The 13,818-nt window shown below is 37.7% G+C and overlaps 2 protein-coding genes across 4 annotated transcripts in view; one reads left to right on the plus strand and one right to left on the minus strand.

Moving 5' to 3' along the window:
* The window catches only part of wwc3 (WWC family member 3), a 100,800-nt gene extending 95,673 nt beyond the window's left edge, over positions 1-5,127 (plus strand). For 2 of the 3 annotated variants that reach the window (XM_014001011.1, XM_014001022.1), the window contains exon 22: positions 4,488-5,127. In XM_014001011.1, coding sequence (XP_013856465.1) covers positions 4,488-4,569 — 82 coding nt within the window. In that variant the 3' untranslated portion in view covers positions 4,570-5,127. The remainder of the gene's footprint in view (positions 1-4,487) is intronic. The other variant, XM_014001017.1, reaches the window with a different exon arrangement.
* Positions 5,128-8,049: 2,922 nt separating this feature from the next.
* LOC106512455 (uncharacterized) overlaps positions 8,050-13,818 on the minus strand; it is a gene marked incomplete in the record, with an annotated part of 14,190 nt that continues 8,421 nt past the window's right edge. Inside the window, 3 exon segments of the mRNA XM_014001071.1 lie at positions 8,050-8,842; positions 13,407-13,481; positions 13,564-13,680. Of these exon segments, the coding sequence (XP_013856525.1) occupies positions 8,618-8,842; positions 13,407-13,481; positions 13,564-13,680 (417 nt within the window).

Consider the following 13,818-nt stretch of genomic DNA (forward strand, 5'->3'; position numbering starts at 1 on the left):
ATTGTGCACTTTAAATGTATTTATTTATTAGTCAATTTATATATTTCCGCTTTTATTTTTAATTAGGTCAGTTTCGGTCCTCCATACTGCAAGAAGCCTGATAATCACCCATTCATTCAAATCAGGTGTGTTTGAGCAGAGAAAAAAGTAAAACATGCAGGGCTGCGGCCCTCGAGGACCAGGATTGCCCACCCCTGCTTTATGTTATAGAGATATACACTGCCTGGCCAAAAGAAAAGTTACCACAAAATAGGTCACACACTCTTAATATTTTATTGGACCACCTTTAGGCATTGTTTGGATAAGCTCCATAGACCTGACCACCTGCAGCAGCCCCAGATCATAGCCCTGCYCCCACAGACCAGTACAGTAGACACTAGACATGATGGGTCCACTRTCCTTCCAGTTTTAATAATATGTTGGACAGATCTTAACTCAATTTTAGTAGTTTCTACAATCTCCTTAGATGTTTTCTCTGCTTGATGTCAATGATTTGACTCTTCTCAAACAGACAACAACAAACAACTCTTCTCCATGACCACAGGATGTGTTTAAGGGTTAATGGTTGTTTAAGAAATGAGAAGCAACTCATTGCACCAGTTGGGGTTAAATAACTTGTTGCTGAAAGATGCAGTAATTATCAAATAGGAGGCTCGTTCCTGTTTGCTTAGTTAAATCCAGGCAGTGTATCATTTAAACATATTTTGTTGTGTACTTTGAGTCTCTAGGAGTGGGCAGGTGAAGTGATCATTTGCATAGACAGCCTCAAAACGAGTTGATCTGAGACACATATCAGAAAAGGGCTAAAAGAGGGGCTTGTGGAGCTACAATAAGGAGGAATTCAGACCAAAGTTTTGCAGGTCCCCATCTGAAGGAGATAAATGTGAGGAAACATTTAAAAACGTGTGTCTCCTGTAAAATGCAGCTCATATTTTGCAGGTGTTGACGCTTTAGCTGTAATCTACTGAGCCCCTAAAGGGACATGGTTTGGGGGGAAAAATAAACTATCTCATTCCCACCTGTTACTAAGTTGTGCGTACAAGGTAAATCACAGAATATCTTTCAGATCATTTTGGACTAGCTGCGTTTATTGAAATGAAAATACGTGACATAATTGAGTTTTATTTCCAGTTTGGCCTGAAATACAAACACAGGGCTGCATTGCTTGTTCTCCGATCGATGCCGCAGCTTGGTGACAGTCTCGGAGCCTTTCCACCCACTGTTCCTGGATGTTTACGGTTTCCTTGACAACGGGGTAGTTTTACTAAAGCTATCCAGCTGAAAATAAATAAAATCCAGATTAAACATTTAGGAGTTCTAACGCCTAGGTTGGAAGGCACTTATCAACATGCCTGATATGAATTTAGGCGCAGTGAGTTTATCCTCCTCCGGGACACTAGGGATGGGTACCTTTGACATTTAAATCGATTCGGTACCAATATCCGGTACCTGGGAATCGATACTGGTACTTAACGGTACCAATTTTAGGTACTTTGCGTTCGGACTGTCGGGAAGCACCTGTTGTTTTCCTGCCGGTCTCTGTTTAATGGTGGATGAAATAAAGAAAGTGGCGGTACTTTATTTACTTTGAGCAAGCGAACGTCGTGCTCACAAGATAATTAATCCACCAGATTATTCAGAGGCGGTCTGTTCGGCGAGTTTTACTCCAGGAGCTGCGAGGCTCATACTTTCAAGCAGACTGAGCTCTGTTTACTGAACCAGCGGCTGCTGACATCATTAAGCTTTTGCGTGATGCTGCGTTCAGGACAAGCATGGAAAACTCAACACTCTTACGCCAAACCGGTCGCAATGATGCATTTAGGTACCGAAACATGGTACCGTTTGATGTTACGTGAATAGATACTCTGTAATACCGACAGAATTCGGTCTGTGCATAAAAAAGTATCGAATTCGGTACCCATCCCTACGGGGGACAGAGCTGAAGCGGTCGGCTCGCTGTCGTTTGATCGGGGAAAGCGCTCRRTCTGCWGCATTGAGATCCAGGCTGTAGCAACGAAGCTTCACAAGACAGCAGATTTGTGGCATCACACATGACATCACACTCATCAGCTTCATCTTTACGCACGGACTGCAGCCACTAAATATGGTGGCTGCAGTTTGCAACATTAYGCCTCCTTATTTTTGTCTCTACCTCCTTTGCAGAAGGACAAGAGAAGAGGGAAAACATGAAGGCAGAGATGCAGTCAGCTGTTAATCACAATGCGCCGCTGCCACAGTGTTAAAATATTGTTAAATAAAAACAGAAATAGAACGGGGATTTGATTTATGCACTAAAAAGTCTAATAATTAAAAAAAAACTCTTAAGGAAAATCTCAAGTTACGCACAGTGATTTTACATCTGCAGCACACTTRCGCTGCGCCACTGTTCAGCCACGCCTCATAGACACGCTCCAAAGCCTCCTGTCCTCCTTCACTGCGCTGTCACCTCCTGCAGATGCATTCAGTATGCATCTAGATAATCTGAGATGATGATCAGATGGGAATCTTCTATTTATTTTAGATTAAATAAGACACCGCCTCCTTTATGGAGACTTGCTCCATGCGTAAAGTTGAAGCTGATGAGTGTGATGTCATGTGTGATGCCACAGATCTGCTGTCTTGTGAAGCCTCGTTGCTACAGCCTGGATCTCAATGCAGCAGATCGAGCGCTTTCCCCGATCAAACGACAGTGAGCGGACCGCTTCAGCTCTGTGTCCCGGAGGAGAATCTACACTCACTGCGCCTAAATTTATATTATCAGGCATATTGATAAGTGCCTTCCAACCTGGTAGACCTCCTAAATGTTTAATCTGGATTTTATTTCGATCGACTCTTTTAAATGAAACCAGAGAGCGTTGACAGAGAGGAGAAGGTAGAAATGACTCAGCCTGGAACTGAAAATATAGATGGAGGACAACAGAGCTGCTTCATGGAAGAAGAACCTCAGCTTAGCCTCTTAGCTTTAGCATTAGCGCCGACGCTATATGTATTAGCTCAACGCAACACATTCTCCTCTCGTCACTGAGGTCCTCCATCCACATGACAGAGAGGGGAACGCTCCTGCAACTGAAAATATGGATGGAGGACCTCAGTTTAGCTTGTTTGTCGCGCTAGCACTGAGCTAATACATATAAGGCAATATAGCATCAGCGCTAGCACAAAGGCTAACAGGCTAAGCTGAGGTTCTTCTTCCATGAAGCAGCTCTGTTGTCCTCCATCCATATTTTCAGTTCCAGGCTGAGTCATTTCTACCTTCTCCTCTCTGTCAACGCTCTCTGGTTTCATTTAAAAGAGTCGATCATCAGATATTGTCCAACATTAACCTTCAGGGTGGATATAGCTCGCTCACATCGAGGACCTATCCACGTCATCATTTACCCAGAATGCTTTGCATGTAAATAAAATGGCTCAGTCCGTGTTAAAATATATTTTTAAAAATTTACAAAACTAAACTTCATCATCCTACAGTATTTTTACAGTCTTTATTTTACAGTTAAAATATATGTTTATCAAATAAAGTCTAATGTTACAACTWATCAGGGATCTGTAGAGTTAATGCTATCTGTAATCAGTGTAAATAAAATCAAAGGATTCCTGAAAACCGTCCCTGCAGTGGAAATGTGCCCACACTGTGCTGCAGTCATCGGTACTTTTCTTCCTAAAATGTCTTCACAGTAGATTTTTAAACTTCATTTTCTAGCAGCTGTCAGTTTATTTCGTGCTTCAGTTACTTTCCAGCTGTTTGCTGGGCTGACTCATTTTACCTGTAGATTGCACAAAAACCCTACGTGGAAGAAACCTTGCTTAATTGTGCTGCTACTTGTGTTACCATTCAGCACTTTAAAGCAGTGCTTCCCAAAGGTGGAGTCAGGACCTACAGTTTGGTCCTGAAACCTCTAGGTGAGGTCTTGAAAACATTTTCAGAATGAACTAGATTTAAAAATGACCACTAACATTTATTTTCTATTTTTTTAATAAAACGTAATGAAAATTATTTGACCTGAACCCAATGTTTATCAACCACAAACAGTTTGGGTCACAGATTCTGAAACTGTTATTGTGATGATCAGCAGCTGAACAGTTTGGGAAGCACTGCTTTTAATAATATGTAACATACTGTACCTGTTATTTATGAATCTGTTATTTATAAATCTATTTATTAAACTTTTGATTCTATTTATGAATCTGGTTATTTATGAATCTATTATTTATAAATCTGTTAATTTTATTTATGAATCTTATTTATGAACCTCTTATTCTATTTATGAATTTTATATCTTATGAATCTTATTTACTAATCTGTTATGATTCTATTGTTTATGAATCTATTATTTATAAATCTGTTAATTTTATTTATGAATCTTATTTATGAACCTCTTATTCTATTTATGAATTTTATATCTTATGAATCTTATTTACTAATCTGTTATGATTCTATTGTTTATGAATCTATTATTTATATCTGTTCTTTCTATAAAAATCCACAGCTTTACTAGTTTGCTGTGTTTGCAGAGAGAAGATGGCGTTTTTCACCAGACCCCGGGTCAACATACCTCCTCTACCAGCTGACGATGTATGAGGCTGCATCACACATGAAGTTTTGTTTTTGAGCTCCTGAAGTACAAAGTCCTGTCTGCTGCAGGAAACGTGACCTGCACATGAAGATCCAAATGCTTCCTTTTTCAGAGGCATTGGTGTGATTTTTGATTTTTTTTTTTTTTTACGAACATGAAGTCAGTTACTGACAACAGCCTGACTGGACAGTTTTTTTTTTAAATAAAAATTTACAGTAACCCATTAATTTTCTGTTGTATGAGTTACTTTTGTTTGTGCTTACAAAAGGCTGGAAGACGGGAACAAAAGTCAGTTTGGACACATTCATTGTACTGTAACTTATTTTATAGTACTTTTCCTTGAAGGAAATAAAACGCTTCCTGCTTCTTAAATGTATTTTGTTGCTTTGAACAAATAGCACTTCAGTGTTTTTAAATACAGTAAAATATTGTCTATTTTTTCTGTTACTTAAATCTTGACGTATTTACATCAAATGATTAATCCGCTCATGATTGTTTTTTGTTAATTATTTCATGTACTTTTCAATATTTGATAAATATATAAACGACTGTATTCGTTTCTCTCAATATTTGCAGTGAAGTTATTCTGAAGATTAATAATCTGCATCGGGACAGTTTTATCTGTCAGGTGTGGGGATGAACACTTCCTGTTCTGCACACACTTCCTTCAAACGTGTCAGTTTTATGTAATWTCTCTCAAACCACAGGCAGGTTTTGATGACCCCGTTTGTAAATTTGCTGATTCTTGAGAAGCCCTACCACGCGTCAGGGAGACGGCTGTGTCAGCGACTTATCTCCTGACGACTTCCTGTCGAAGAGTTTCAACATAGCTCACCAGAAGCTTCACATCCTCCCATCGACGAGCAGCTCGACTGGATTTGTGCCCGCCAAGCGGGAGGGCGTCGGCTCCCTTCAGAGCTCGTTTAGTTGTCGACTTCCCTGCAGGGAGATCAGGTTGCTGCTTGTCTCAGTATTTGGGAGCAGCAGTGAGGCTTTTTCAGAGGGAAATGAACAAGAGCTGAATTTAAAATGTGTCGAGACATTTGCAAGAACACAGTTCAGTCAGTAGTACAGGCCTGGAAGATCTGATCTGAAACGTCACAAGAACTAAGACCAAAGGTTTGTTAAAGCTGCTGCTTGGAACTTGTTAGGGCATCACCATGGTAACCACAGGCCTGCTGACACTCCCTGACAGCAGTGAGAAAGCAAGACTCACTGAACACAAATCAAAATTGTGTAAAAACAGATAAATGTATCAAAATGTGACTTGTTTCACCTTGAAATGTTTTTAATGTGAAACAAAGGAGCTGGGTCATCACTTTTATTAAAATCCCACAGTGCATGGAGATTTGTTAACGTTTGTCCCAGTTTTGTCTTCGTCTTTTTTCTTTTTTTTCTAAAGTGATGCTAATGGCAAAGAACCGTGTGAATGCTTAATACTGGAAGTTGTTTTTTTTCCTGAAAGCTGCTGCAGAAGTTGAAAATGTTTAACAATGTTTAAACAGTAGACCGTAGCAGAAACAAGTTGAAATTAGCAGATTGTGAGTGGAGAGAAAGAAAAAAGTTGACATAATAATTTTAAAGTACAAAGCAGTTTTTGCACAAAATTTGCACAAAGATGGAGAAAGAGCATGATTGCTGAATTAAGCAGTAAGAAGCTGAAATTAGCACAAAAGGGTGAATTCAGATTCAACTAGAGAACTTGCATTTCCTGAGAAAACGCAGTGCTTAATGCTGAACGATKTTTCTTTTAGTTGAAAACAGATCAACTCAGATAAAAACAGAAAACCGATTAAACAGAAGCATAAAAAGCTTTAATTAGCGGAAATAATGCACAAAATGTTTAAATAGGCAGAGGAATACAGTAGAAAAGCTCAAAATGGTAGCTAAAGCTAAAATCAGCTAAATGGAAGCTGAAGACTGAAATTAGCATAAAAAGGCAGAACAAGRACAAAGAAAATGTAAAGTTTATGTATATTTTGAAAGGTTTTAAGGATGTTGAAGACCTCTCCATTCATTCTTGATGTGGAAAAATTAGCAAAATAAGCTAATGATCTCTAAAAGTATAAATAGTTGAAGTACTASTCATAGCAGGTCTGTCCTGAAGGAGCTGAACTATTTGAAACAGCACAAAAATTGTGGAGTGACATGTATGCTGAAAAAAGTATGGAAGAAAAAATAATCTATGCTAACGCTAATGAAGCTTTCAAAAGAAAAGAGCTAAAGTGGCTAAAATGCGTTTAAAAGCTACAGTACCAGAAAGAAGCTGACAGAACCGTAAAAAAAGTTTACATTAGCAGAAGAGTAGCTGAAAGGCAAAGGTGAAAAGTTCAGTAAAGCTTCATAAACATTTTAAAGGGTTGTAAGAACGTTGAAGGTAATTAAACATTTTGAGTGAGAAAAAAAATTGCAGAAATAAGCTGAATAGTTAAAAAGAATTTGCTGAAATATCAAAAGTCACCATCARCAGCAAACATAGCACCAATCAAAATAGCACAAAAGTTGTGGAACTGGTTAGATGCTGAAAACGTACAGAAGTAAACTGGATCAACTGTGAATAATCAATATTTTAATAATCATAATTTTGATTTTTTTTTCTGCTTTATTTTCCATGCACGTTTGAAATAAACTAAATACTTACACATACTGACTGAATATAATGATGGTTAGGGATGCACCGATATGAAAATTTCAGCTGATATCAATTTTCAATATAATTAYTGTGTTATGGGCATTGATAACTGATATTTACCGATATTACACAAACACACAAATTATAYTATACAGGGCATATAAACACACAATGAAACTGAAACAGCTGTTATTTTAGTGTAGCTAAATTGGACCAGCCTGGTGACCAGTCTTCATTAATTGCACATTGCACCAGTAAGAGCAGAGTGTGAAGGTTCAATTAGCAGGGTAAGAACACAGTTCTGCTCAAAATACTGCAATGCACGCAACATCATGGGTGACATACCAGTGTTCAAACAGGATTAACTGTGGACTCAAGAGGAAGCTGTCTGAAAGGGATGTTATGGTCTAAAACCAGGTGTTTGTTTCATTGTCTAACCCCTGTACATATACGCACAGATACACTTGGGTCTTTTTTTGATACCGTAAATAAACAATCAGACGGCTGACATGGCTCCCTACTTCAGTTATTCCTGGCTACGCAACATCAATATCACTATCATGATGCCGCTCAACCAACCATCTCCCATCCTAAAACAGAAACACAAAGTTAAAAAGTGGGATATCAATATCAGACTTTAATATCGGCCCGGTTTTAAGTATCTGACCGATACCAATATTCTAAAAAAAAAAAAAAAAAGACTAATATCAGCCGATACCAATATTAATGCTGATATATCGTGCATCCCTAATGATGGTGCTTCCATCCTGATGGACTGACCCTCTTAATGACACTGTCATCTCAAAATACCAGTACTTGGCTTATTTAAATTACAAAACAAAGTGACAGTGATCTTGTTTTTGTTAATCAGTAAGATGAAGGAAAAAGTAACAAAAGAGGTTGACTGAAGAAAATCTTTGTTCGATCTAAACATGAATACTTGTCTTACAGAAACATTTTATAACCAATAAAACAGCAGTTCAGTGCAGTTTACAGCTGTTTAAAATCAATCAGCTCAGGAATTAAGATGAAATATGTCAAACTGTAAAATCTACATTCAGATTCATCACAAGTTTTAACTAACTAAACACACTCCTGGTAAAATGTGTAAAATCTCAGGTATGAAACGATCAAAATGTACAACTGATTGATGCACAACTGTTTTTAAACATAAAAGTCTAAAAGCACCGTTAAAACATCGTGTGCGTAGAGTTGAAATATAAAACTCTACAAAAATAAGATGAAAAACTAAAAACAGGTGAGTTTCTCTTCGAACTCCATCATCACATTTGCTACAACACTTTTCTGTGAGTTCTGATTAAAAGAGAAATTAAAAAGCGCATCCTGGGAAGAAAAGTCACTCATTAAAAAAATAATTAATAACTCAAAAATAAAGTGAACCCATTCCTGTTCACCTCGGCTGCAAGCCACAGCTCTCTGGGACGCTGCCTTCAGGTTTCAGGCCCACCTCTGACCTCAGGTCAGTTTTCCAGATAGGGATGGAGACGATGGTTGGAAGTTCACCGATGGGGGGTGGGTTGTATTTCTCCACCCTCATCAGCCGCCGCAGAATGTCGTCTCGATCTCGAGGCCAAGCGTAGACGTGAGTGTTCTGAAGCCAGTTAGGAACGTGACACTAAAACATGGGGGAGGGGTGATTATTGTTAACTGTACATTACACCACTGTTAAATGTATTTTACATGCTAAATGTATATTACACACCAGGGTTTCCCCTAGGATTTTATTTAACCGTGGTGGTGGGCTGTCTTTTTTTTTTTTTTGGGTGGGGAGGGGGTATTGACACAGACATTTAATTTAAAAAAACATGATTTATTTTATGCTAATCTGAATCAGTTTAGTGTATTTTGWAAATATATTTAACAGTTTTGTAGGAATGAATACAGGGGTGATTCTAGGATCTGACATTTAGGGGTGCTTAGCCCCCAACAGAGCTAAGACCCAACAGAAGGTATGAGTCAATGCAATTTTCTAAATCTCACTGCTTATTTATGTATATTCACATACAAAATAAAATAATTTTGACCAACAAAAACAGTTAACAACTGTATATTAACTTTAAAACAGAATGTCAGAAGCCTACATGAAACCTGCCAACATCAATGACACACATTAATATTAACAAACAGCTGTGCAGTGAACCAATCCTAGGGGGGTCCGGGGGCATGCTCCCCCAGAAGATTTTTAAAAAATCTACTCCAAACTATTCATTTGAAGAGCATTTTACTAAAATGATTGGATTAATAAAACAATCCAAATCCAGTTTATTATCAAGGTAAAATGGTGAAAGTTAGTCTTTAACCTGAACTGTATTTGAAAATCAGATTAAAAATTGCAGTATGTTTATTTTTACTTGAACGTTACATAGCATTAYGGGTCGGAGTTTTGCTGTTTCAGTAGGGCTGTGTATTGGCAAGAATTTGGCGATACGATACATATCATGACAAAGGGGTCAATGATACGATATATCCCAATATATTGCGATACTGTAAGCAAGGCGATATATTCCGATTTTTTGGTCCAAAAACTCTGTTAAATAAAAACCTCTTACATGGGGGGGAAAAAAAAAAGAAAAACCAAAATTCATTGTCTCAGAAAATTCTAATATTACAGAGACATGTTTTTGATACATTTAGCTGTGTTCTACTTTGTATGTATTTTATTTTATTTGATTCATATTTCTTATTTCATCCATGTTTTCAATTATCAGACTAAATTTGCCAATAAATAGGTTGAAAATATGTTTTTTGCAGCTTTAAGTTTTTAATATTAATTTACAATATGATCACCCAACACTTAATAATAGCCTCTACCTCAAGAGGTAGAGGAGCCAAATGGCTGGCTCACTGCTGCCAACTAGTGGTCAGAGGCTGAACTACAACATAAAAATGAACGGCTGGCAGGAAAGTTGACATTTTAAACCTTAATAAAAAAAAATCGATACAGGGCTTTAGAACATCGATACAGTATCGGGAAATGAAATATCGCGATATTTCAATGTATCGATACTTTCTTACACTCCTATGTTCATTATTCATGAAATTAGCCTATCATAAGCCGTGTTTCCATCAACATTTTTTAATGTGCATTTTGAAGTATCGCATCAGAAAAAGTGAATGGAAACGTCATGATTTGAAAAAACTTCCTCTAATTCGCATAAAAGTTGATACGCTCGCTTGAGGTGGGGTTTTTTTATTTTCAAAAAAGAGTTATTGCGCAAAAGGAAAGATGGAAACACATTTGTCGAATAAGTTCTGACGTAGCGAACATTTACCTCACGTTGATCAGCTGTTCTCTTTACTTCTTTTACTTCCTGTTTACTACACGCATGCGTCTGATGTAACTGATTTGCTTCAAGCCAGCTAATGGAAACACGTCTGATTTGCATTTATTCRTTCTTTYCTTTTTGCTAAATTTYAAAAATTCACTCAAAATTCGAATTAGATGGAAACAGTGCTAGTTACAGTACAAATCACCTTTCACAGGTAAAGAAACAGCCCAATAAATATAGTGGGCATAAAGTRGGCTAAGGCCGTCCTTTCCAGGCACAGTGTAAAAACATAATTTGGCCTAACTTTTAGGGAAAAATCAGCCTAAATGAAATTCTAATAGTTATCACTCTTAGCCCAGCTAAAGCAATATGATCAACATCCATCATGTTTATTAATAGCTTGAAATATATATTAAAAGTCCCACAGTGGGCTAGTAGGTGTACTGTAACGTTAACCAGGAGTAACTACAGTCCAGAGACAAACATGCAGTATTAAAGGAAGTATGGCTGCAGCAGCTTCATGAAAACAACAATATTCCTCCATAAAAAAAACTGTTTTCCTTCTAACATAACGATCTCTCCAATTTTTACTCTTCCTCTCATTATATTATTAAATTCATTCCAAACAACCCATACAGCTGAATTCATGTTCTGTTAGGGCTGGGTTTCTAATTTAATTCAATTATAATTCTTTGGGTCACAATTCAATTTCATTCAATATGTCTAAGAATTATTTAATATCGATTTCCTAATAATAAGTACACAAATAATTTATTAGTCTTTTAAATATTTGTTTTCTTGCTATTTAAACATACACTGTATTAGCTTCATTAACATTTTAGATAAATTTGACCAACGCTGAACAGCTGATGAGACCCATGTCTGTGATGCGTTCATGTCCAGAGAAACCTCGGAGTTTTGAGTGTTAGCCACACCGGATACATATTACTGCGTGACTGGCAAAGGTGTGCGCTCTACAAATACTTCTAGTTTCAAATTTATTCAATATTTTGGTGAATCTAGGGTTTGAGAACTAATGTTCCTTACAAAACAGTAATGATACTTTATTTGAGCACCCTTAAATTAGGGCTAGAATCGCCACCGAATGAACATATGTTTTTTCAAAATAAACCTGCTTCTTATTACTTCTTTAACATGTTTAAAAGAAAATAGTAAAAGGCCTCAAATGATGTCCTGTTTCTATAAATTGTCTTTGTAGCACTTCAGAAGAACTCCTAACTTGCAGATACAAAAGACAAAAAAGTTAAAAAATGCAACTATACAAAAAAAATCTTCCTTTCAATCACTGGAAATAATTTATTTACCACATTTTAAATCTGGGCCCTAAAGGGTTAATGCTCCTGAAAACGTCTGTCTGCTGAGGCTGGATGGTGTGTGACAGAGAGTGGGGAGGGATGTGGTCAGTCTGCAGAGCATTCTGCCTGGATTTATGGTGTTTTTTAGTTCACAAACAACTCTGGTTACTCTTTTAAAAGTTGAGGGATGTTATTAGTTCCGTTAGCTAGTAGCTGTGCTGCTGATCAGTGCTATTTTTAGAACAGGCACGGAGCTGCTGACTCCCGGTCACACGCGGATGATGTTGGTGATTCTTGCTGTATCAGAGTAGATAAGATAAACATGCTGTAGCTTCACCTGTCGTGTCTTCCTTGAAAGAAAAAAAAAAGGAACTCAAAGCTTTCGCATCAGACAGTTTTCATTGAGCGTCACATCACACACACACACACACACACACACACACATACGTCTTGCTATTGTGAGGACTACACATCTGTGGTGTTGGTTTTTCAAAATAAAGTGTATTTTAACTTTTCGTTGATGTTTAAATAGGGTTTCAAGGTCTGATTATGGTTGGTATAAGAGCACAAATATAGGATATAAATATATATGATATGGTTTACATTGTTTTAGCCTAATATAGGCCTATTATAAAAAAAAACAACTTTATTTTGAAAGTGCGGCGGCTATGATTTTTGCCGTGGCAGTGCGCCACGATCAATTATATATGTAGGGGAGATCCTGTACGCTAAGTGCATATTACACACTGACTGTATGTTACAGGCTGCCAAATGTATGTTACACATTAACTATGTTTCCATGCGCAAAATTCTTGGATCGGATTGCAATGTATTCGGATTACACAAATCTGAATGTATTGTTTTCATGCACACAATCCGATCATGATGAGTGTTTACATGCACCAGGCTTTTATACTGAATAGAAGCACTGACGTGCGCAGTTTCTAACTTTCCCTAAAAAAAACAAAACACAGAAAAAAGTTCTACTTTAGTCAAGAACATAAACATCTTCTGAGCTCAGAATGGACCTGCGACAGCTTTTAATAATTGTGGAGACGTTACTGCACTCTCTGGTTGAGCTGCAGGTGATGTGTGGACTTTTTTTTTTTTACGAAGCGGCGCAGGCTGTGTGTCTTCCTTCTTTATTGAATGAGAAAACAAGAGGAAAAGTTCTGTGCTGCAGGAAACTGCGCTGCTGTCCCTTCCTCCTCAAAATAGCAGAAAACACTGGATGAAAGTCAGCAGATGTGCACAGTCAGGTCAGTTTTCCACAATCAGAATAAAATGATCAGATTAAGTGTTTACACGCACGTCGTTCAGATTATCTATCGGCATAAACCACCTCTCTCATTTCGATTACAAATTCATTTGGATCGAGCCGAATCGGGTCAGAATAATCCGAATGGGGTGTTTACATAACGCATTTTATTCAGAATGACCGTTTAATCCGCTTACTTATGTCCATGTAAACGTAGCTAGTGTTAACTGTACATTACACACTGTTAACTGTATATTACATGTTGTTAGAGTTAATAAACAATTCCTCAGAGAAAAAAATAAGAAAAGAAAACACTTTTCATGAACTCTTTCTTACCTTTTTAGCCCCAGGAAACAGGATAGGAATGAACCTGAAGTTCTTGCTTCCATTCTGGATGAATTCACTCTGAAGCTGAGAAACAAGAACAAGAAGCTCAGAAACACGACCTTTGAACCCAGCTCCAGCAGATACTCAAGTGTCTGAAGATGCTGACCTGCTTGTGAATATAAACCGTGTTGAGGGTCCTGTCATCGTTCTCCAGCTCAAACGGGGAGGCCGTCACCGTCTCGTAGTACTTGGGACTGATGATGATGATGATCAAGTACTCTTTCTGAGAGAACGGAGGACATGGGTGCTTGTTAACAGCTCTGCTTTGCTCTGTTTCCCGATTCTTGTGTTCATTTTTTTAGACAAGTTTCGTCTTGCACAAAACCCAAAGAGCTCAGGGCGATGCAACAGTTTGCTGAAG

Source organism: Austrofundulus limnaeus, unplaced genomic scaffold, assembly GCF_001266775.1.
Source record: "Austrofundulus limnaeus strain Quisiro unplaced genomic scaffold, Austrofundulus_limnaeus-1.0 Scaffold8, whole genome shotgun sequence".
NCBI classification, from domain to species: Eukaryota; Metazoa; Chordata; class Actinopteri; order Cyprinodontiformes; family Rivulidae; genus Austrofundulus; species Austrofundulus limnaeus.